This window comes from Struthio camelus, chromosome 30, assembly GCF_040807025.1.
Source record: "Struthio camelus isolate bStrCam1 chromosome 30, bStrCam1.hap1, whole genome shotgun sequence".
Lineage (NCBI taxonomy): Eukaryota > Metazoa > Chordata > Aves > Struthioniformes > Struthionidae > Struthio > Struthio camelus.
Window position 1 is genome coordinate 760501 of NC_090971.1, and position 21423 is coordinate 781923.

At 62.1% G+C, this 21423-nt stretch overlaps 3 protein-coding genes across 3 annotated transcripts; all 3 read right to left on the bottom strand.

The window, feature by feature from the left end:
* Positions 1–39: 39 nt before the first annotated feature.
* CFAP45 (cilia and flagella associated protein 45) lies at positions 40–12825 on the bottom strand. Its single transcript, XM_068922086.1, has 12 exons — positions 12755–12825; positions 12038–12160; positions 7163–7299; positions 4842–4983; positions 3990–4160; positions 3243–3421; positions 2863–2992; positions 2376–2522; positions 1892–2005; positions 931–1124; positions 439–663; positions 40–214 (listed from the first exon to the last, which is right to left on the bottom strand). The coding sequence occupies exons 1-12, from the start codon at positions 12755–12757 to the stop codon at positions 91–93; spliced, it is 1689 nt and encodes a 562-aa protein (XP_068778187.1). The 5' UTR covers positions 12758–12825; the 3' UTR covers positions 40–90.
* Positions 12826–14821: 1996 nt separating this feature from the next.
* TAGLN2 (transgelin 2) lies at positions 14822–18737 on the bottom strand. The gene is made up of 5 exons (XM_068922092.1): positions 18595–18737; positions 15777–15972; positions 15504–15678; positions 15315–15417; positions 14822–15230 (listed from the first exon to the last, which is right to left on the bottom strand). The coding sequence occupies exons 2-5, from the start codon at positions 15954–15956 to the stop codon at positions 15089–15091; spliced, it is 600 nt and encodes a 199-aa protein (XP_068778193.1). The 5' UTR covers positions 15957–15972; positions 18595–18737; the 3' UTR covers positions 14822–15088.
* A 256-nt stretch (positions 18738–18993) lies between these two features.
* On the bottom strand, positions 18994–20311 carry LOC138062840 (uncharacterized). Its single transcript, XM_068921940.1, has 3 exons — positions 19977–20311; positions 19323–19749; positions 18994–19254 (listed from the first exon to the last, which is right to left on the bottom strand). Exons 1-3 carry the CDS (start codon positions 20309–20311, stop codon positions 18994–18996), a joined length of 1023 nt encoding a protein of 340 aa, XP_068778041.1.
* Between the last annotated feature and the right edge of the window lie 1112 nt (positions 20312–21423).

The following is a 21423-nucleotide window of genomic DNA, read 5'->3' on the forward strand; positions in this document are numbered from 1 at the left end:
GCGAACCCAAAGCAGGCAAAGGATGAAAGACACTGACCATCGCATAAATACCTCCGTTTATAAAATCTCAATCTAAGAAAATAGAAACTCTTAAGTTGCTGAGGAAACAGTGCACTGTTCCTTGCACGGCTGAGCCAGGCCAGGGGCTGCACTTGCTCCGCTCAAAGCCTTCCGCTCCACCTGGGCACAGTACTTCTCAGGGATGCCAGAGGCTCTACAAGGGGAAGAGAAATCATCAGGCACCCTGTGCTACACCAGGGCTGGGGCTTCAGGACCATGGCCCTGGAGCAGATCCTGTTTGAAGAGGATGTGAAGGAACCTCCCGCCTCCTGGGAGGTAGTCCAAAGGTTAGGAGATAGAGAGGTAGGCCAGGAAAGAATTATTGTGATGCTGGAAAGCGGAGTCCAGCGAAGCCAGTGGCCACCGACGACACCTTACCTCAGCTCCTGCATCTTCTGTCGCTTGAGCTCAGTGAGGCGCTCACTGCGCTGACGGGCCTCTTCCTGCAGCCGCCGGCCCTCCTCGAAGGCAGCGACCCGCTCCTGCACCAGCTTCTGCTGATGCTCCCGCATCTGGCGCCGGACTTCATTAGCATGGGCAAGCTGCACGGCTGCCCTCTGCGCCTCCTCTGCCTTCTCCTTCTCAATCTGCTCCCGCTGGGCTCTGCAGCAGACCTCAGGGCAGATGAAAAGCCCCCCCTCCAGCCCCTGCTTGGGTGCAAGCCCTTCCACCCGATAGCCTGCTTGCTGGGCCTTGGCCAGTGCCAGAGCTACAAGGACTGTGCTGACTTTTGTCACTAGGAGCCCACGCAGTGCCCCCCCAGCAGACCTCGTGCTGCTGGGAGCCCACACAGCACCCACCCCTTAGCCCTGCTCTGCAAGGCAAGGACTGGTAATCCCACTAGTGAGCTCTGACCACCATCCATCTTACCTGAGGATCCTCTCAAAATCGTCACGGTCCTGTTGCACCTGCACAGCCAGGCTGTGCTCCCGTGCAGCAATCTGCTCCAGGCGGCTCTGCTTCAGCATGTCGTCCGTCTCTGCCTTCTTCTGGGCTGCCTCCTTCTCCTTCCGACGCCACTCTCGCTCGGCAGCCTCTTGGCTGCGCTTGGCCCTCAGTGCGTCCTGCCGGGGGTGGGGGATAGCGGTGATGCTGGAGGGCCCATGGTACCACACTAGTCAACATCAGAGCTGAGACAAATGGGTGGGCAAGTTTGGGAGGAAAGTATGGAAGAACCCAGCCATGGTTTTGTCTCTCTTCCAAAGCCACAGAGACAGCACTGTTCCCACTCACAGAATCACAGAATGGTTGAGGTTGGAAGGGACCTCTGGAGATCATCTAGTCCAACCCCCCTGCTCAAGCAGGGAACCTCTCAGGAAGGTAAGCGGGGATCTCCTAGCAAACAGTGGAGCACATCTGGGGAAAGAAACCCCCCATTGACACCAGAGGACGTGATGGGGCAGGAATATAGCTCCCCAAACGCAGCTTTTTCATGTTGGGGGACATGAAGGGATCCTACTGCCCTTCCCCAGGGTTGGGAATGCAGCATGACACTATTTCCCACTGATCTAAGGGGTGGTGGCACTGGTTTAACAAGCTCTTGTATATTTTTCATGAAGTTTCCCTGAACTTCAAATCTCTCATAGAGGCACAGGTGAGGTGAAGAGCTCTTTGGCCCTGGCTGCTCCATCCTGCCTCCAGCCCAGGGGCCTTCACAGCTAGCGCCCAGCTCCAAAACAGCACCTGGGTCTGTGCTGGCCTGGACTTGCAACACCCCAAGTATACCCACCATGTCCAGGGGAGCTTCCACTTTGCTGAGGTGGGGATGAGGGAGGTGGTGAGAGAAGCTAGGCCTGCACAGGAGCAAAGCACATGTTACCAAGCCGCTCACCTTCTCTGCCTGGTGGTCCTGGGCTCTTTCTTGCAAGGCCCTCAAGCGCGCTGTCTCCTTCTCCTTCTCCCGACGGATTCTCTCCTGTTCAGCTTCAAACTCAGCTTCCCGTGCCTACGTGGGACAGAACCTTGTGACAACTCCCTGCAGCACCTTGCTGCCTGCTGGCTCTATGCAAGCACCAGCACATGTGCACACACTCAGTCTTATACCCAGCATTCATACACACGTACACAGCGTTCACACACAGTACTGCATGCAGACAGGTGCCGAGAGTATGTACTTTACACCAGAGCACATACGGACCACACTGGCCAGCTCATACAGGTTCAGAAATACTGAGGTCCTTGTAGAGGACCTGGGGTGGGGGGCAGGATGGGATGGAACAAAACTGGAAAGCAGATCAGTCTGCTTTGCTTGAAGCACAGAAGATTTCAAAGCTGCTGTCTCTGCAGTGCCATCTTCACTCTGCCCCTCCTAGTACCATTTTCTGTTTCTGATATTCGAGCACCCGCTGGTCTGCCATCTTCTCCTGCTGAAGCTGCTCCTCTTTGAGCTTCTGGTTTTCATTGTTGATACGTTTAATCTCAGCCTGGATTTTCCTCTGCTGTTCGTGTCTCCGCTCCAAGTCCTGAAAAAGGTGCGAAGCAGAGGGTAAGAGGGGTGACAGGGAAAGAGTCACAGCACAGAGGGCTCTCCTTGCTCCTCACTGCGGCAGCTGCTTGGCACTTTCCTTAGGGCCCAGCAAAAACACTCAGGTTTCACACACAAAGGATTCATTGGTTCAAGTTCACTTTCCAAGGATGTTTCTTACAGCTTCTCCAAGAGATTAGAGCCTTAATTCTGCTGGCTGTTGTCTCCACACACTGAATCTAACTTACCCAGAACTGGGACATCTTTCCAACGAGGTGAAAAATCTAACTCCAGCCCCCTCTACACCACAATGGCTCACTGGTGACTGCCTGTCACACCTTCAAGTCTTCCATGTGCAGCTTTTTCAAGTACTCCAACATCTCCTGAGCCTCCTGGTCTCGCTGTTCAGCTCTCACAGCCCTCTCCTCTGCATTCTGCTCAATCTGCTTCACAAGCTCCTGCTTCCCTCTGTAAAGAAGAGGCAAAAAGGGTTCTCTCTCTCTCTCAGACCCACTGTTGGAGGCAGAAACGTCAGCACAGACGTCAGGTGGAGTGCCCGCTACGAGCGTCCCTTCGCAGCCCAATGCTCCCTGGTCCAGCTGCTGTGACTGTGGGAGGTGTGGCGTGAAGCTGGCAGCCAGACGTTATCGAAGTTCTTGCGCAAGGCCTGGGAAGAAGGAGGGATGCCTCTATGTGAAAGAGGGACCCTTTCACTAACCTGATCAGCTCCTGCTTCCTTTTGTTTTCCAGTTCCTCCTGCCTCTCATTGGCCTTTTGTCTTTCCACCTCCATCATCTGGGCCAGCCGTTTCTCCTCCTCCTCTAGCTCCTTTGTGATTAGCTGCTTCTCCAAGATCTGTGTGTCACGGATCATGTGGCACTTGGCATTGAGGATCAGCTGTAGAGACAACAGGCCTCTCTGGTCTCAGTAATGGCAACAGGGACAGATATACAGATGAGAAGGAAGGGGAAAAGAGAAAGAGAGAATGGCCAAGGGCAGCAACAGTCAGAGCAGGGTTTAGATCTAGTCCTAGCTGTGCCATGGAGGGGATGAAGGTCTTGGGGCAGCCCTCTTAATCTCTGCCCATTGGTTCCTCAGACGCAAAAAGACTGAGGAAGGGAGAACAGGCTTGTGGGCTATTAGTCCCACATGAAGCCCTCCTGCACACACAGCTATTTCAAACACAACCTGGTGCCAGCACAGCCCTTCTCTTTGCTGATGGGCAGGCAAAGCTTGCTGGGGGCTCTCAGCAGCCTGTTCTAGCAAACAACTCTGGCAGGCCTTAATGCTGCCAGTGCTGCACCCACTCTGGACAAACCTGGCCCCAAGCCCCATGAACCAGCAGGTATTTACATTGCCCCACTCTGCTGGAGAAAGAGCGCCTGGGTCCCTGCATGGCAGAAGGTCCTGTGATGCCGGTGACGATGGGGGAGCATGCTGGAGGGCAGCAAGCCCCTGGTCCTACCTCGCTGAACTCCTTGATCTCATCTTCCTGCTCCATGCGCATCCTGTTTGCCCGCTGCAGCAGGTGCTGGGCCCGGTCTCGTGCTTCCTCCTCCAGGTCACTCAGCTTGCTCTTCTTCTGCTGCAGGATGGCCCTTTGCTTCATGGCGTTCTTGCGCTCGCTCGCTGCTTCCTGAGGAGATAGGCAAGGCTGCGGAAAGTCGAACGCCCTCCCAGGGCAGTCCCACCCCTTGCAGCTCTGCAAGGGTGACCATATTTTGGGCTGATCCTGTCTGAGGGTGCTCTTGGGGAAACCTTGTTCACGAGGAGCACGCTCCAACAACATTGTGTTGCAGACATGGAGCCTAGGAGCACAGCAGGCTCTTCAGGCTGTGGCACAAAGACTGGGTAGCCCCTTTCCACATCTTTCTTAAGGAGATGCCTCACTCCAATGCAAGAGCATCAAGAGGCCTCACTACACCTTCCAAGGCAGCAGAAACGCAGCACAGAGGCTTTGTTATAGCCTCCAGGATCACAGCAGAGCCAGACAGCTTGGGGAGCTGGCAGACGCAACCACTGTTGGATGGTTCCTCCAGCCAATGACCAGGCAAACCCAGGGATCCTGGCACAGCACTTTCTGGGCTTGACTGGGGCTCAGAGGAAATCTGAGATTTCAAGCTGGGCAGCCTCCCCTGCATGGCTGGTTCGGATGACCTCTGGCAGGAGTCTGCCTGGCTGAGCTGTGACCAGGTCACCACAATGCATGGGGAGCCTGACCCAAAAGGTTAGCTCTACCTGGGAGCACCCACTTCCACCAGCAGCCTGAGATCTGTCTACAAGCAGCTAAAGAAGAGACTGCAAGGGAAATGCCTACTAGAATGGCCTTCTTCTCTGCTTTGAGGGCTGCAAGCTTGGCCTCACGCTCCTCCTTGGTCAGGACTCGAGATGCTTCCTTAATGCGCTGGAAATCCTCCAGGTTGATAACAAGGGATGCTACTGGGTTCTCTGCAGGGACGCTGGCGGCACGGGAAGCAGGACACAGAGAGAGACTAGTCAAAGGTACAGAGTCTCCTACACCTCCTCCATTCCCTGACCCACTGATCTCCCTGCCTGGCAGCAAGACCTGCAAATACCAGGGGTTACAGGAGTGACTGTGCAACTAGGAGTCATCTGAGAGCAATTCAGGAAGTGTCGGAGCTGCAGGCTCCCCCACTGTGAGGAATGGGACGTGATTCTCCTGGTCTGGGAGAAGGGAGAAACAGAAAGTCCAGTGAAAACCACACCATGCTGTGATGCATGGAGGACAGGATGCATGGCAGGGTAATAAGAAGCCTCCTGCGGAAACCCCACAACATTCAGCATGGGCCTAGTCAGCCCCGATAAAAGAAGCTGAAAGCATGTCAGACCTTCCCAGCTTTCATTTAGGGAAAGTATGACCATAACCCTGATCTCTTTTCCGGCTGGACACGCTGCTCATCCCTGTCTCTAAAGAGACTGTCATTAATACTGTGCACTGAGCATCTCCTGAGCTCTCCATCCACAATGAAGGAAACCACAGGCTTACCCGTATTGACCCTTTATGCCCCCTCTCAGCCCGAAGCCTCTGTTCCATCCAGATAGATTTTGGGAAGCAAACGCTGTCTTTTTGTTCTGTTTTATAACACGCATCCTAGTCAGGCTCCAGATTTGCACAGCACAGCTTAGCTTTGGCTCTACTGTCCTAGGAACCCATCCTGGCACGACAATAGGAAATGCTGCACTGACCAAACATGGAGCACCTTCTCCCCTCCCAGTGCTGGCAGGTAACCCTCCAGCAGTCACTGTGTCTTTGCAGGGCAAAGACCGAACAGCAAGCACCGAGCCACGAACTCTACACGTGACACACATTGTTGCTTAGAGGAAATCACTGAAGCTTTTGGTGCACCCATTTCCCTACTTGTAAAAACGTGGATAATAATATGGGGCTGTTTTCCAGGGGAGTTGTAGGGAGTTAATTACTCTTTATATTACTCAGATACCATGGTGATGTGTATGGTGCAGGAGGATATATTAACGAAATGCATAAAGCACTTTGAAGATGTTCAGGACTAAGAATTTAGTCATTATTATTATGCGTCACCTTTCATCCACCCATATGAATATGAAGAGATACCTGCATAATGATCATTCGAGTGACTGCATCACAGCATCGGATTCCAGGACACTTTAAAGAATGGCTAATGGTAACAACGGCAGTAATAAATGTAATGATATAGTGGTCACTACTTCAGTTGTCTCAGTGTTTGGGTGACCAACCTGAGATGTCTGGGGCCTGATTTTCAGGAATTAAATCGGCACAAACAGTTTCCATTAGCTTCAGCTGTGGCTGTGCAGCACATCTGGAAATTGGCCCTCAGCTCCATCAACATGGCCAAATAAGAATTTGAGCTTACAAAATAAGCCACCAGTCTTGAAAACCTGAACCAGTGTGTCTATCATGTCACTCTCCATAAAAATCCCAAAACAAAGCCATCCGTGGTACAGATCTCGCGTTTGTTTTACAGGGTATAAGAGCATTATGTTATAGTTCAAAACAGGAAGTGAAGGTGAACTCTGCACAGAGCTACAGCTATAAAGAAAATTTAGGGAGGTAAAAATTAGGCTAAATTGGATCTTCCCAGGATAATGGCCTTATTCTTGTGTATATGCTGCAGGCTTTTAATGAGGTGCAGTAATTAGGACCAAGGTTCTTGCAGTTCAGCCCTGCTTATAAAACAACCCTGGAGAGAAACACATAGTTTCCTGTTGCGCAGGGGCAACAGATGATACTCCAGTGCCAGTCTGCCTTTCCCACATGGGGCTTTTCAATAGCAGAGCGCTGCAGGAACTGCTTGATGGGTGAGGGAAGGCAGTTTGCCTCTTTGAGGAGCTATTTGGTCCCAAAAGAACTTTTCTGGCTGCTGAGAGGGCTTTATGCTGCTTTTCACGGGTTCTCATGATGATTCACTGCCTCTGTAAGAAGTCTAGTGCTCAGCGCTTGCCAGCTCCACTGCTGCCCAAGCCAAGGCGTATCAGATCATTGCTGTTCATTCCTCCCCTGAGATGTTCTTGCAAACAGATGTGACAAGCTTAGCACACAGAGACATTGCTATGACAGACACATGGGCCCCCAGTTCCTGAAAGCTCCTCAGGGCTGACACTCAGGCATGGACTTACATGAGGTCACGGATGAGGTCCTTGGTGACAAGGCGGACGGTTTCAGGCTTGTGCCCACAAGCGGATGATGTTTTCTGGACAGTTTGCACATCCCGAAGGATCACAATGGGGCTGCCAGACCGCGACCGCTGCAGGTTCTGCGAGGAAGAATGACATTTGCTCCCGGCCACCACCCCCCCATACCCATCTCTCTTCCCCCTAACTGCTGGGCACACAGGTACACCAGACGCATGCCTGGCTGGAGATATGAAGGGGTCACGAATTTCTGTCAGCTCAGTTTTCAGCGAGCATTCGTGATGCTTTTTGACAAACACCTTGTCGCACCGCCAAGTTCAATGAAGTCTGGGCAAAGGAGGTCGTTTTTGCCTCGACAGCATCAGCTTGTCCCCAGCTGCAGAGGCCTGGCCAGAGCACGGAGAGAATTGAAAATACAGCATTTTATCCCCGCAGCATTGGGTTTAATCTAAAAATTTGGACGCTGGTCTCTTTCTAGCCTGTTTTACCCAAATCTGAAGGAAATGGCCAGGTAACAGATACTTTTCTGAGACAATACCCAGCAAATACACAAGCATTGGCTCAGCTAACTTGAGCTGATAACAGTTGCAGTCTCCCCTCTCCTTATTTGTGGGGACTGGCACCTGTGACCTGCTGAACTCCACGGATTCTGGCAAGAGCAGGAAAAAAACGGCAGAAATAAAGTGAGACTGAGCCAACCTCACAGAGGGTGAGCAGAAGGGGCCTAGCAAGAGGAAAGTGGGGTACTCCTTGAGGTTGCCTTCTGCAGGACAATAAATCAACAGATGGCAACCTGCTTCCTGGTTTGCCAGCACTGGATCCTGGACAGAAATCAGCCCTCCTAGTACAACCTGCCCTGAAGTTGGTCCAGGTCCCTTTGCTTGAGCCAACACTGCCACCTAGTGAAGTGTCACCTAGTCTCGGTGGTGACTCACGAGACCTGGAGGGTGCTCCTGCCGCCTGTTCTGAACACGCCAGACTGGGGATGGGTGGGAGGTGCCCACGGCAGAGGTGGGAGCAGCCCCAGGACAGCACGCAGAGCCCTTATCGATGCACATCTTCCTCTGGCAGCTCCGTGAGGACTGCTGCAGCACAGTTCAGCTCAAGTGAAGCAGTAAATCCCGAACGCGCCTGGCTCTGCAGAACTGCAGCCCTTTAGTTGGGTCACAGTCTCTCTCAAAGGCAGGAACGCACAGCATATGTCACCCTGAGGTAAAGATCATTTGGGCGCAGCCCAGTATCAGAGCAGTGTTGGCCATCCGGGCAGAAGAGAATACCCCAGGAGCACTTTTGAAATAATAGGGGAGACACTGGTTTGCAGAGCTGGAGAAACCGAAGCTCCTTCTTCACTGACCAGCGGAGCTAGACAATCCCCATCGAGGTGACCCGACTCTGACACAGCCAGTTTTGAGGTTCAAGGTACGGCTTCACAAAGCCAGCATGCTTCCAAGAGTACAACCGCAGGCGTAGGCTTCCCAGCTAAATCCTTACCCAAGAGGCTATATACCACAGGGGTAAAAGGAACCACAAGAGATGATCTGAGGTACAAGTAGATGTGTGGTTTTCTTTGTGCTTCTATTTATTATTTCAGCTTTAGAATTCTAAGCAGCTGCTGGAATAAACACTTTATTCCCTATAACCAGGTTGGCGCTGAGCACAGTTTCTTGGTAACAAACTACCAAGATTTCCATCCTACTAGTCTGGTGATCCTGAACCAAGGACTCTTTCCGTAGCCCACACCGCAGATATCGGGGCAGTAAGATGCTGTTCCCCTTCTTTGTTTTCTAGTTCAAGGGAGCAGGTTACCAGGAGCAGTTCCTCGGCACATGCAGGTTAGGGGGAAGATGTCTGGCTCCCAGGACAGGGGAGCACGCAATACTCCATCTATAGGGAACAGTAACAGACCTAGCTCATCTAAGAGACACAAAGTTTGAGACTCAGAGAAATCGGGCCAGGATGTAGGTACAGCCACTCAGTGCAGTTAACCTCATGTCACTCTAGGAGCTTTTATAAGGAACTTCCTGCCTTTTATGCACTTCAGTTCTCAGCAATATCAATCGCTTACCTATCAGTCACTGTGGGCGCCAAGTGTGAAATGTTGAATTAAAGGGTTTAACACTGAAACACCCTTACAAACAAAGATAATAGTATTATTCATTGCAGCGAGCCTTTATGTTTTCCTCAAAGCCAGGAGAACTCCTCCGAGTAGATGCAGATTAGGCTGCGCAATCACACATCTCGAGGAACCCAATTAGCATTCATATGATTATTACAACATTTTATATAACTACCTTGAAGGCCTCTGAGATAATAAATTATTAACCTGCCTTGGGCTCATCTGGCTGACAGTGTTTCAAGGTACTCGTTCGCACATGAATCCAAGGACTCCCAGACTTCAGATCACGTGCAGTGCACACTCCCAGTCTTCTGCGCCACGAAGTGAACTGCTTGTACAGCCTCCAATTTCAAATCAGAGGTAATTTTTAATATGCATTTTCTTCCTCTCCTCTGATTATTTAGAAAAGTCAAAAGAGTGGCGGCAAACGTTTTTGAAAGATTTGTTCTAAGCGATAAGGCTATACGATAGGAAGTTCCAGCCACAAACGCACACCCACTCGGAGAAACAAATGTATTGAATTCTACTAGCTGCAGTCCACCTGCTGCAGCTAGCCACCAGCCACTTCAGGCTGCCAGCCACAGCTGGCAAGCAGCCCCGCAGCTCCTGCACAACAACAATTTTATCAGCATTTTATCAGCCAAAGAGACAGTGAGTGTTAGAGGGGCTAAATACTGTAAGTGTCCAAATCTGTGGCCTGGTCCTTGCATCTCAATCTGTGTCGGAAGATGAAAGCAGACAATATGAAAGGGTGGGGAAGAACTCAAGACTGCAGGGTGAGAGCCATAAATCCAGCCTACCCAGTGGGGCAGCACCTGGGAGAGTCAATAAAGGAGCTGGGGAAAAGAAGAGGTGGGGGGAGGTTGTCTAAAACATCACCTTTCTCCAGCGTTTGAAGGCCCTGGTCACTTTGACTGGAGAATGTCATCTTCCACCTCAGAGTCTGGAGCTCTTCCCTCAGCTTTCTTTCGACAGCCAGGGGAGAGCAGAGGTACAAGAGGAGAGGAAGTGAGTGTTTTCCTTACAAGAATCAGAGAGGAAAGAGTTGTTGCTCTCTGTTTATCTGCTAACTCAACGACCAGGGCACTCAGCCAGGAGGTCAGAGACCTGCTTCAATTCTTTCTTGTATCCAAGGGAATTGAATTCATAGCTCTCAGAAGAAAATCCAAATCTATTGGCCACAGGCTGTTCTGGAAGCTTCCAGCCCCTGCTCCAAAGACTCTCTATATATCCCACATTAAACAACTACCATCTAACACACAAGTCCTGTAACGTGGGCTCCTCTCACAGAATCACAGAATGGTTGAGGTTGGAAGGGACCTCTGGAGATCATCCAGTCCAAGCCCCCTGCTCAAGCAGGGTCCTCTAGAGCACGTTGCCCAGGATCCCATCCAGATGGCTTTTGAACCTCTCCAGGAAAGGAGACTCCACCACCTCTCCGGGCAACCTGTGCCCGTGCTCCGTCACCCTCACAGCAAAGAAGTTTTTCCTCAGGTTCAGAGGGAGCTTCCTGTGCTTCAGTTTGTGCCCGTTGCCTCTCGTCCTGTTGCTGGGCCCCACGGAGAAGAGTCTGGCCCCATCCTTTTGACACCCTCCCTTCCAATGCTTATATACACATTGATCAGATCCCCCCGAGCTTTCTCTTCTCCAGGCTGAACAGGCTCAGCTCTCTCAGCCTTTCCTCACAGAAGAGATGCTCCGGTCCCCTAATCATCTTTGTAGCCCTCTCCTTCACCCCGGTGTCTCAACTACTAAGCTCGCTTTGTCTCAGTAATTAACTAATTATCTTCTGATAAGTGAGGCGTTTCTAGTGGCATCAACGAGGACAGAGTCACATGCAGCCTCTAGTCTGGTGGTTGTGGCACTCTTCTGGAAGGCAGGGATGGATTTTGTACCCTCCCAGCTTGAGGGAGGACTTGAACTTAGGTCTCCCACAACGTGGTAAGGAATTAAAATGGCTGAGCCTCTGTGTGCAGAAACAGTGGCTCACTCACTCGCACACAGAAGGAAGGAAGTGGCCACCGCAGCTTTCTGTGCAGAGCCCAGCTTGGCAGCGATGCTCTGGGACAGACAGACAGACCATTACCACTGGGGAAGGTGATCTTGGGGTTATGACAGGCTTATGATAACATCAGCTCAGTAACATCACAAAAAAAACCCCAAACCAACTGTATCAAATGCTAGGAATTAGCAGGAAAATAAGACCTCGCTAGGACATCTTTCTTTGCCACTGTGCAAGCGCCTGCTGGCTCTGAAGCTGGATGCAGTCCTGGTTCCCTCAACTCCGAGGGGACTCAGAGGGGACTCAGAGGGGACTCAGAGGGGACTCAGAGGGGACTCAGAGGGGGCCAGCAAGGGCAGCTCACGGTGTGGGACTGCTTCCGTATGAGCTATGAAGATTTAACCCAGGACAGTTGGAAAAGGGGTGATTGTGGGAGCAATACGGAGGGATATGGTGCTGTCAGTGAGACAGAGAGGGAGAACAAGTCCTCTCCAATAAGGGAGTTCGAGTGAGCAGGGTGCGGGCTCAGGGCTGACAGAATAGGTGCAAGGACAGGGGTACCAGGGAGCTCCCTGCCCTGGGACACGGCAGGCGCACCCCGCGGTTGGGGAGCGGGATCCTGACGTCGGCAGGGTCCTGGGCAGAGCGTGCCGCAGTGGGGGCTGCAACCCGCCAGCCCCGTCTCCCCGGGGGCTGCCTGGGGTTTGGACAGGCAGCGGTGTCCCCTCTCAGGCCCCCTTACCCGGGCCTCCCCGAACAGCGACTCGTCCACCTCGGCGCTCCGGGCCCTGCTCCGGTACCGGTACCGGCCATGGCTCCGGGACCGGCTGGAGGCGACGCTCAGGGGCGCAGAGATGCTGGTGGGCTGGGGGGAGAGAGGGGCTGTGAGCGGGGCATGGCGGGGGGGGACCCCGGGGAGGCAGCACCGGGGACACTGGGAGGGGGGACAACCGGGGGGGGACACCGGGGAGGTGGCGCTGGGGACACTGGGGGGGGGGAACGAGGGGGGGACCCCGGGGAGGTGGCGCTGGGGACACTGGGGGGGGGGAACGAGGGGGGGACCCCGGGGAGGTGGCGCTGGGGACACTGGGGGGGGGGAACGAGGGGGGAACCCCGGGGAGGTGGTGCTGGGGACACTAGGGGGGGGAACCGGGGGGGGGAACCCCGGGGAGGTGGCGCTGGGGACACCGGGGAAGGAGGAGAACCGTGGTGGGGGGGAACCCCGGGGAAGGAGAACCGGGGGGGGGGGGGAACCCCGGGGAGGCGGCGCTGGGGACACTGGGGGGGGGGGAACCGGGGGGGGGGGGACCCCGGGGAAGGAGGAGAACCGGGGGGAGGGGGGGGCTACCCCGGGGAGGCGGCGCTGGGGATGCCGGGGGGGGAGCCGGGGGGGGACCCCGGGGAGGTGGCGCCGGGAAGGGGCTGCGGCCGCGGAGGGGCCCGGGGCGGCCGCACTCACCATCCCGCCGCCGCGTCTTCCGGCGGCCGCTGCCCGTCGCCGTGGCAACCTCCCCCCCCCCGCTGCCCTGGGCAACCGCCGCGCCGGGCGGGGCTTCCCGCGCGCACGCGCGCCGGGGCCACCGGGGGCGAGGCCAGAGCGGCTCGCGACGGAGAGCGGCGCTAGGCGGCGGGAGGGGGCGCTCTATGGTGGGGGGGGGGGGAGCGCACGGGCACGCGCGCCCGCGTGCACACGTGCACACGTGCAGGGCGACACGCGTGTGCGGGCAGGCCACAGCGGCGGGCACACACGTGGGCACATGTAGAGGCTCTCGTGCGTGTGCACCAGCACTGCCTCCACAGGTGGAGTAGAGGCTGATGCACGTGTAGAGGCTGATGTGCGCGCACACAGATACGCCGTGGTGGCACGCATGTGTGCGCACACACGTGTTCACGTGGTCTGGCATGCACTGGTAGGCACCCGTGTGCACACGCGTGTTCTTGTGGTCCGGGACACGCCGGTAGGCACCCGTGCGCACACGCATGTTCACGTGGTCTGGCATGCACTGGTAGGCACCTGTGCGCACACGCGTGTTCACGTGGTCTGGCATGTGCCGGTAGGCACCCATGCGCACACGCATGTTCATGTGGTCTGGCATGCACTGGTAGGCACCTGTGCGCACACGCGTGTTCACGTGGTCTGGCATGCACTGGTAGGCACCTGTGCGCACACGCGTGTTCACGTGGTCTGGCATGTGCCGGTAGGCACCCATGCGCACACGCATGTTCACGTGGTGTGGCATGCACTGGTAGGCACCCGTGCGCACACGCGTGTTCTTGTGGTCCGGCACGCGCCGGTAGGGACCCGTGCGTACACGTGTGTTCACGCGGGCCGGCACGCGCCGGTAGGCACCCGTGTGCTCACAGCCGCGCGCCCGCGTGGCGTCGCAGCACTGCGCAGGCCCCGCGCAGGCTGGCCGGGGCGCCCGTGCTCGTGCTGGCTCACGCCCGTGTGCCCTGCTGCGGGGCCGCACTGGGAAGCACACGCGTGTGCGCGCGCCTGTGGGCCCGCACGTGGGCACACCGACCAGCTGGCGCGCGCACTGCTGGGGGCAGAACACTGCTAGGGGCAGGCGTGTGCACGCGCACGCAGGCCTGCGCGCCCGGGGGGCGCAGGGGTCCCCGTGTCCCCGCCGGGCCGCGGTGTCCAGCCGTGTCCGGGGAGCCCAGCCCTGCCAGGCTGCCCACGCGTGCCCAGCCGCGGCACCCCGTGTCACCCTGCCCGCACGTGCCCAGCCGCGGCACCCCCTGTGTCACCCTGCCCGCATGTCACCCTGCCTGCGCGTGCCCAGCCGCAGCACCCCGTGTCACCCTGCCCGCGTGTCACTCTGCCCGCGCATGCCCAGCTGTGGCACCGTCACCCTGCCCGCGCGTGCCAAGCCACAGCCCCCCCATGTCACCCTGCCTGCATGTCACCCTGCCCACACATGCCCACTCGTGGCCCCCCCGTGTCACCCTGCCCGTGTGTCACCCTGCCCACGTGTGCCCAGCTGCGGCAACCTGCCCATGCACAGCACCCTGTGGGTCACCCACCAGGTGTGCCCAGCCGTGTCTCCCTGCCCACATGGCACCCTATATTACCCAGCCCCTCCATGTCACCCAGCCGTGTCACCTAGCCCAGCTGTGTTACCCTGCCTGCATGTACCCTGCCATGTCCCCCTGCCCATGAGTACCCTGCCGTGTCACACAGCATGTGTCACCCCACCATGTCACCCAAGCCAGCTGTGTCACCCAGCCCATGTGTACCATCACCCCACCATGTCACCCAGCCCGTGTGTACCCTGCCGTGTCACCCAACCATGTGCACCCCATGTCACCCAGCCCGTGTGTACCCTGCCGTGTCACCCAGCTGTGTCACCCCGCCCGTTTGCACCCCATGTCACCCTGCCATGTCCCCCAGCCCAGCAAAGCCCCCCTGCCCGCATGTGCCCCACGTCACCCCGCCGGGTCCCCCAGCCCGCGCGTGTCCCCATCGCCCCACCACGGCCCCGTCGCCCCCCGGCCCCTCTCCCCGGGCGCCGGCACGAGGCTGGGAAGGCGACGGGTGCTTTATTGGCAGCGGGGCGGCCGCGGGCCCCGGCGGGACCGCGGCGCCGGCGAGCGCGGCGGCAGCTCCAGAGCGGGGGGCGCGGCGGGGCCGCTGCGGCAGCCCACCCCCGTGGCGTACAACCCCCCCCAACCCCAAATAACAATAAAAAAAGAGACTTTGGTCCGAGAGAGAGCGGCGGCGCGGGCGGCCCCGGCCCTGTGGTCCGCGGCGAGGTGGGGGCGGCGAAGGCGGCGGCGCGGGGGGCGCTCAGAGGATCTGCCGGGGCATGCCGTAGCCCGTCATGCCCGCCTGCGAGGCCCCCCGGTTGGTGCCCATCTGCAGCCCGATGACGCTCTGGCCCTCCTTCAGCTTGTCCTCGGAGAAGACGCGCCGGTTCTCCTGCGACTTCCTGCGGGCACGGGGCGGCTCAGCCCCGCGGCGGCCCCCGGCCCCGAGCCCACCCCACCACCGCCGCCCACGAGGGGCCACTTACTTGGGGAACCAGTTGGGGTCTCCCACGAAGAGCCCGTCGCCCTTGGTGACGGCCAGGCTGCCCAGGTTCATCAGGGTCCGCTGCACGCAGGCCATGTTCTTCCCTGCAAGGGCCCCGCGCTGCGTGAGGAGCTGCCCCCGGCGCCACCCCGCCGCGGCTGCCCCCGCCACCACCGCCGCCGCCGCTCACCTTCCCAGAGGTCCACGGTCTGGAAGATGTCGGTGGCGGCGATGCCGTAGCGCTCGGCCGCCTGCAGGAACTGCGAGATCTGCTCCATCTGCTTGAAGGCCATGGTGGAGGCCTGGATCTTGGCCACGGGCCCTTGGCCCCGGGGGTGGAGGCTGTTGATGAGCCGGCACAGCACCTGGGCGGGAAGGAGGGCACCATGGGCGAGCCGCGCCGCGGGGAGCGGGCGGCCGCAGCCCCCCGCTGCGGAGGGCGGCCAGCCCTGGCGGTACTCACGGTGCCGTCCTTCAGCCACTGCTGGAAGTTCTCCCTGCCGGGCTCGGGCTGCTTGACGTCCCCTCCGCACTGGGCCAGGATCCACTGCACGAGGATCTGCTCCAGCTCGGGGTCGTACTGCCGGTCGATCTTCTGCTGCACCTCGCGGCTGAGGCCGTAGGATGGTCCCCTGTTAGCCATGGCGACGGCGCGGTGTCTGCGAACAGCGGCCGGGGCCGTGCGGTGAGCGCCGAGCAGCCCCGTGCCCCGCTGGTGTCCCCCCAACCCAAACCCAAGCCAGCCCCCTCCGGCGTCCCACCACGGGCGCGAGAAGGACCAGCTAGGGCGCGGGCTGGTGGCGGGTAGCTCGGCGCCTGCCCCGGACAGGGACCTGCCCCAGGCGCCCTCCGGGAGCGGGAGCTGCCAGCACGGCAGGACGGGCTCTCTGGACGTCCGGTGCCGAGCCTTATCGCCGGTGCCAGGCGCTGCCCGGGCTGCGCCGGGCCTGGCCGGAGCGGAAAGAGCGCTCGCCGCTTCCTGCCCCGCGCCGGCTGGGAGCGGGACCTTGCCAGCATCTCGGTGCCCCGCCGGGACCCGGACCCGGGTGGCCCCACGGCGCTCAGCGTCGCCCGGCGAGCAAGGGAAACGCCGCAGCCCGGCGCTCGCCTGCACCCGCTGGAGGACCGCCGGCCGGGGGAGCAGCGCCCCGGCCCCGCTCCGCGCTGGGGTCGGGCCCCCGGCCGGACCCAGCACCCCTGGTTTCGCCTGGCTCGCCCGGCCCCGGGCCGCGCCGGCAACGCCGAGACTTGGCACGAGCTGGCTGCCGGTCGAAGCTTGTTTGCAAAGTTCACCAGCCCGCTCCACGCCGCCAGGCTCCGCGCCAGATCCGGGACGAGCCCCGAGCGCGGGGCCGGGTGAGCTCCCGCCCCCGGGCCGCGGGTGGCTGTGCCGGGAGCGCCCGGGAAGCGCCGTGGAGGAGGGCGAGGGGGGACGGCAGCCCCGGCCCCGGGCACGGCCTCGTCCTGCCCGCCGGGCTGGAAACGGGCTCGCGGGCAGCAGCGCCGGCGCCCCTGCTCGGCCCCAGCCCCCGGGGCTGGGCACCGCCGCTGCCAAAGCGCCTCCGACGGCGTCTCCCGGCTCGGCACCCGGAGCCGCCCGCGCTGGGAAGCGCCCAGGTGGCGCAAGGTGCCCGATGCGGCGCGCTGGGACACGAGGCTCCCACGGAGACCACGCGCTGCCCTGCCGGAGAGCAGGGCGCCCGCACAGCCGCGTCTTCTCCTGCCCCATCCCAGCGCAAGCCGGGGCCCCCCCGTCACCCTCGGGGACGGCACGGTGACACCCACCACGGCATGAGAAAGCAGGAGCGCTGCCTGCGGCGCGCGCCCCTTGCCCCGGGGCGGGAGCGCTGGCTGCCGTGCCTGGGGATGGGGGTGGCCGCCACCAGCCCCGGTGGCCCCGTCCCAGGTGGGGACACGTGGCAGCCGCGGGCCCCTGGGGCTCGGCCCAACCCGCGCTGGACGGGGCCAGGCTCACCGGGGGCGGCAGGCGCGGGGCAGAGCCGGCCCCGCCGTTACACGGGTGACCTCGGCCGGAGCGCAGGGCTCACGTCACCAGCAGAGGAGCAGCAGCTGGTGGCCGCTGCCCAAACCCTGGGGGAGGCGGGGACGAGCGTCCCCGGCGGGAGCACCAAGGCTCACTCCCCGCATCCAGATAGCGGGAAAAAATATGTCTATATCCACAGATATACGAGCTCTCAAACGGCAGGGAAGCAGCCGGCAGCTCGAGGGGCGGCCGCGCTACGCCTCGGCACCCGCGCCGCCCCGGGGACCCCGGAGCGCCCCGGCCAGCGGGCTTCCCCGTCGCCGCACGGCAGCGGCCGCCTGAGCCCAGCGGCTCGCCGGACCCACGGGGCGACGCTCGCCGCCCGCCCGCCCCGGGACTGGCAGGGCCGCGGCGGGAGCCCCGCGCGCCCGGGCTGGGGCGCAGCCAGCGCCCGAGCGGGGAGGAAAGCCGCTTCCCAGGAGCGCTGGGAGCGCCAGGCCGGGGGCCAAGGCGGATTAGGAAACAAAGAGGAGCTGAAATTGGTGCAGACAGGGCTGATTTCCCGACACAGCTGGGGCTTGCCCAGACGGGAGGGGAGGGCCGGACCCAGCCCCGCGGCCGCTCGCGGACCCCGTAGACGCCGCGGGGCCAGCGGGGAGGCGACCGTTCCCAGTCCGGCCGGGACACAGGCACCCCGGGGACCCCATAGGCACCCCAAGGGCAGCGGGGAGGGGACAGTACCCAGCCCGGCCAGGACACAGCCCTCCGGGGGACCCCCCAGAGCCACTGGGCTGGGACGCAGCCACCCTGGGGACCCCACAGGCGCTCGTGGAGCAGCAGGGAGGGGACGTGACCCAGCCTGGCCGGGGCACGACCACCCCGGGCACCCTGCTGACACCCTGGGGACGGCAGGCAGGGGATGCGCTCGGGACACTGCCACCCCAGGGACCCTCCCGACCCCCGGGGCGCGGCAGGGAGGGGACCGTGCCCAGGGCACCGGAACGGCGGGGCCGGAAGCCGCGCCCGGCAGCCGCTTCCCGGGCGCGGCCGCGGGAACCGACCCGCTCGGGGCGGGGCGCACCGGCACTGCCCGGGCCCCGTTACACCGGCCCGGGGCGGGGGCTGGGGCGGGGGGGGGCGGTCGGGGGCAGCCCGCCCCGGGGCGAGCGGCCCCGCTCCGTGCCCGGCTCCGGCCACTCCGGGGCAGCGCGGCGGTGCCGCCGCCGGTGCCCGCCCGCCCGCGGCCACGTGCGCGCGGCGCCCCGCGGAGCGGCGGGCGCGGCCCGGTGCCCCCTACCTGCGGCGCGGCGCCGATCCCCCGCGGTCCCGGTGCGGCAGTGGCGGATGCCGCCGCCCGCGCCCTTTTCACGGCTGATGTCAGCGCGGCCGGGGGCGGCCCGGCGCCGCCCGCTCCCGGGGCGGGCCCGCGCCCGGGGCCGCGCCGCCGCCGCCGCCGCCGGCAGCCCCGCCCGGCGCCCGCGGAGCGCGCTCCTGCCCCGGGCGCGCAGCGCAGCGCAGGGCAGCGCAGGGCAGCGCAGCCCGCCGCCGCCGCGGGGCACAGCGGCCGGGCAGGCCCGGCTGCGGCGGCGGGGGACCGGGTGGCCGCGGGGGGACCCGGTGGCCACAGGGGCCGTGGGGGACAGGGTCACCTCGGTGGCGGGGGACCGGGTGGCCACAGGGGCCGTGGGGGACAGGGTCACCTCGGTGGCGGGGGGACCCGGTGGCCACAGGGGCCGTGGGGGACAGGGTCACCTCGGTGGCGGGGGACCGGGTGGCCACAGGGGCAGTGAGGGACAGGGTCACCTCGGTGGCGGGGGGACCGGGTGGCCACAGGGGCAGTGAGGGACAGGGTCACCTCGGTGGCGGGGGACCGGGTGGCCACAGGGGCCGTGGGGGACAGGGTCACCTCGGTGGCGGGGTACCGGGTGGCCACAGGGGCCGTGGGGGACAGGGTCACCTCGGTGGCGGGGGGACCGGGTGGCCACAGGGGCCGTGGGGGACAGGGTCACCTCGGTGGCGGGGTACCGGGTGGCCACAGGGGCCGTGGGGGACAGGGTCACCTCGGTGGCGGGGGACCGGGTGGCCACAGGGGCAGTGGGGGACAGGGTCACCTCGGTGGCGGGGGACCGGGTGGCCACAGGGGCCGTGGGGGACAGGGTCACTTCGGTGGCGGGGGGACCGGGTGGCCACAGGGGCAGTGAGGGACAGGGTCACCTCGGTGGCGGGGGACCGGGTGGCCACAGGGGCCGTGGGGGACAGGGTCACCTCGGTGGCGGGGGACCCGGTGGCCACAGGGGCCGTGGGGGACAGGGTCACCCTGGTGGTGGGGGACCGGGTGGCCACAGGGGCAGTGAGGGACAGGGTCACCCTGGTGGTGGGGGACTGGATGGCCACAGGGGCAGTGGGGGACAGGGTCACCCTGGTGGTGGGGGACCAGGTGGCCGCGGGGGGACTGGGTGGCCACAGGGGCAGTGAGGGACAGAGTCACCGCGGTGGCAGGGAACCGGGTGGCCGCAGGGGGACAGGGTGGCCAGAGGAGCAGTGAGGGACAGGGTCACCCCGGTGACGGGGGACCGGGTGGCCGTAGGGGGAGAGGGTGGCCACAGGGGCAGTGAGGGACAGGGTCACCCTGGTGGTGGGGGACCGGGTGGCCACAGGGGCAGTGGGGGACAGGGTCACCTCGGTGGCGGGGGACTGGGTGGCCGCAGGGGGACCGGGTGGCCACAGGGGCAGTGAGGGACAGGGTCACCTCGGTGGCGGGGGGACCGGGTGGCCACAGGGGCAGTGAGGGACAGGGCCACCCTGGTGGTGGGGGACCGGGTGGCCGCGGGGGGACAGGGTGACCACAGGGGCAGTGAGGGACAGGGTCTCCCCGGTGGCGGGGGACCGGGTGGCCGCGGGGGGACTGGGTGGCCACAGGGGCAGCGGGAGACAAGGTCACTGAGGTAGCAGTTGGAGACAGGCCTGCATGTGGCAGGGGGAAAGACTGGCTGTGATGGGGACAGGGTGGCCATAGTGGCAGTAGGGGACAGGGTCACTGTGCTGGCATTAGGGGATGGGGCTTGGCTGTAGTGGCAAAGGGACAGTGTCACTGTGGTGGCAGGGGGACAGGGTCTCTGTGGTAGCAGTAGGGGACAGGGCCCAGCGGTGGTGGCCAGGGAACCAAGTCATCACGGTGACAGGGTGGTGGTGCTCACAGTGGGGGACAGGGCCTGGCTGTGGTGGCAGTGGGGTTGGTCACTAGGGTGGGAGGGACAGCTGTGCCCTGGCTGTGGTTGCAGGTGGTGGCAGGGGGACAGGGTGGCTGTAGTGGCAGCAGGAGACAGCAGAGGGGCCATGCTGGGGCCATGCAGCCACCTGCCTGGCTCGGTGGCTCTGGGCACGGGGCAAAGCCCCGCCATGGGCGCCGTGGGAGAGGAGCGGGGGGGCAGCCCCGTGGGGACACGGTGGCCCTGGTCGGGGGGGGGGGGGAATGTGGCGTCCCCGCCAAGGCAGGGAGGGACGGCGGCGGCGGCAGTTGCACAAGCCTCGTCTCCATGGAAAACGGGGCCAAAACAACAAACAAAGCCTCCGCCGCGGAGCCACCCGCCGCCTCCGACGGCCCCGGGCGGCAGGGCCACCCTGTGCAGGGCTCTTTCGTCCCCCCCCACGTCCCCGCACCCCAAAACCTGGGCCCCAGGGTGCCACTGCCTTCGGAAGCTCCTGGATGGGCCCCTGGGGACAGTGCTGCCACCGGCACAGTGGGGACGGGCCCTGGAGCAGAGCTGCTCGGTGGTTAGGGGGTGTGTGGGGACGGTGGCCCTGCGCCCGGGGGGACACGGGCGCACGCACAGGCGTGTATGCCCGCGGGCCGCCCTGCGAGCACGTGGCTGGGGACTCCTGGCAGGTTTTCCAGCGCCTCGGGCCTGCCGGGACGCAGCACCCAGGGGCCACCACCCTGGGACACGGTCCCCGAGCCCGTGGCTCTGTCCCCACGCCTGGTGAGGCTGTGGGGACCCAGCCAGGCTGCGGGGCAGGGCGGGGGGTGACATGGGTGCCTGGCTGGGGGACACAGGGGCAGGGAAAGTGGGGGCGACACGTGGGACAGGGCTGGGAGACAAGGGTGACACAGGGGTAAGGAGAAGAT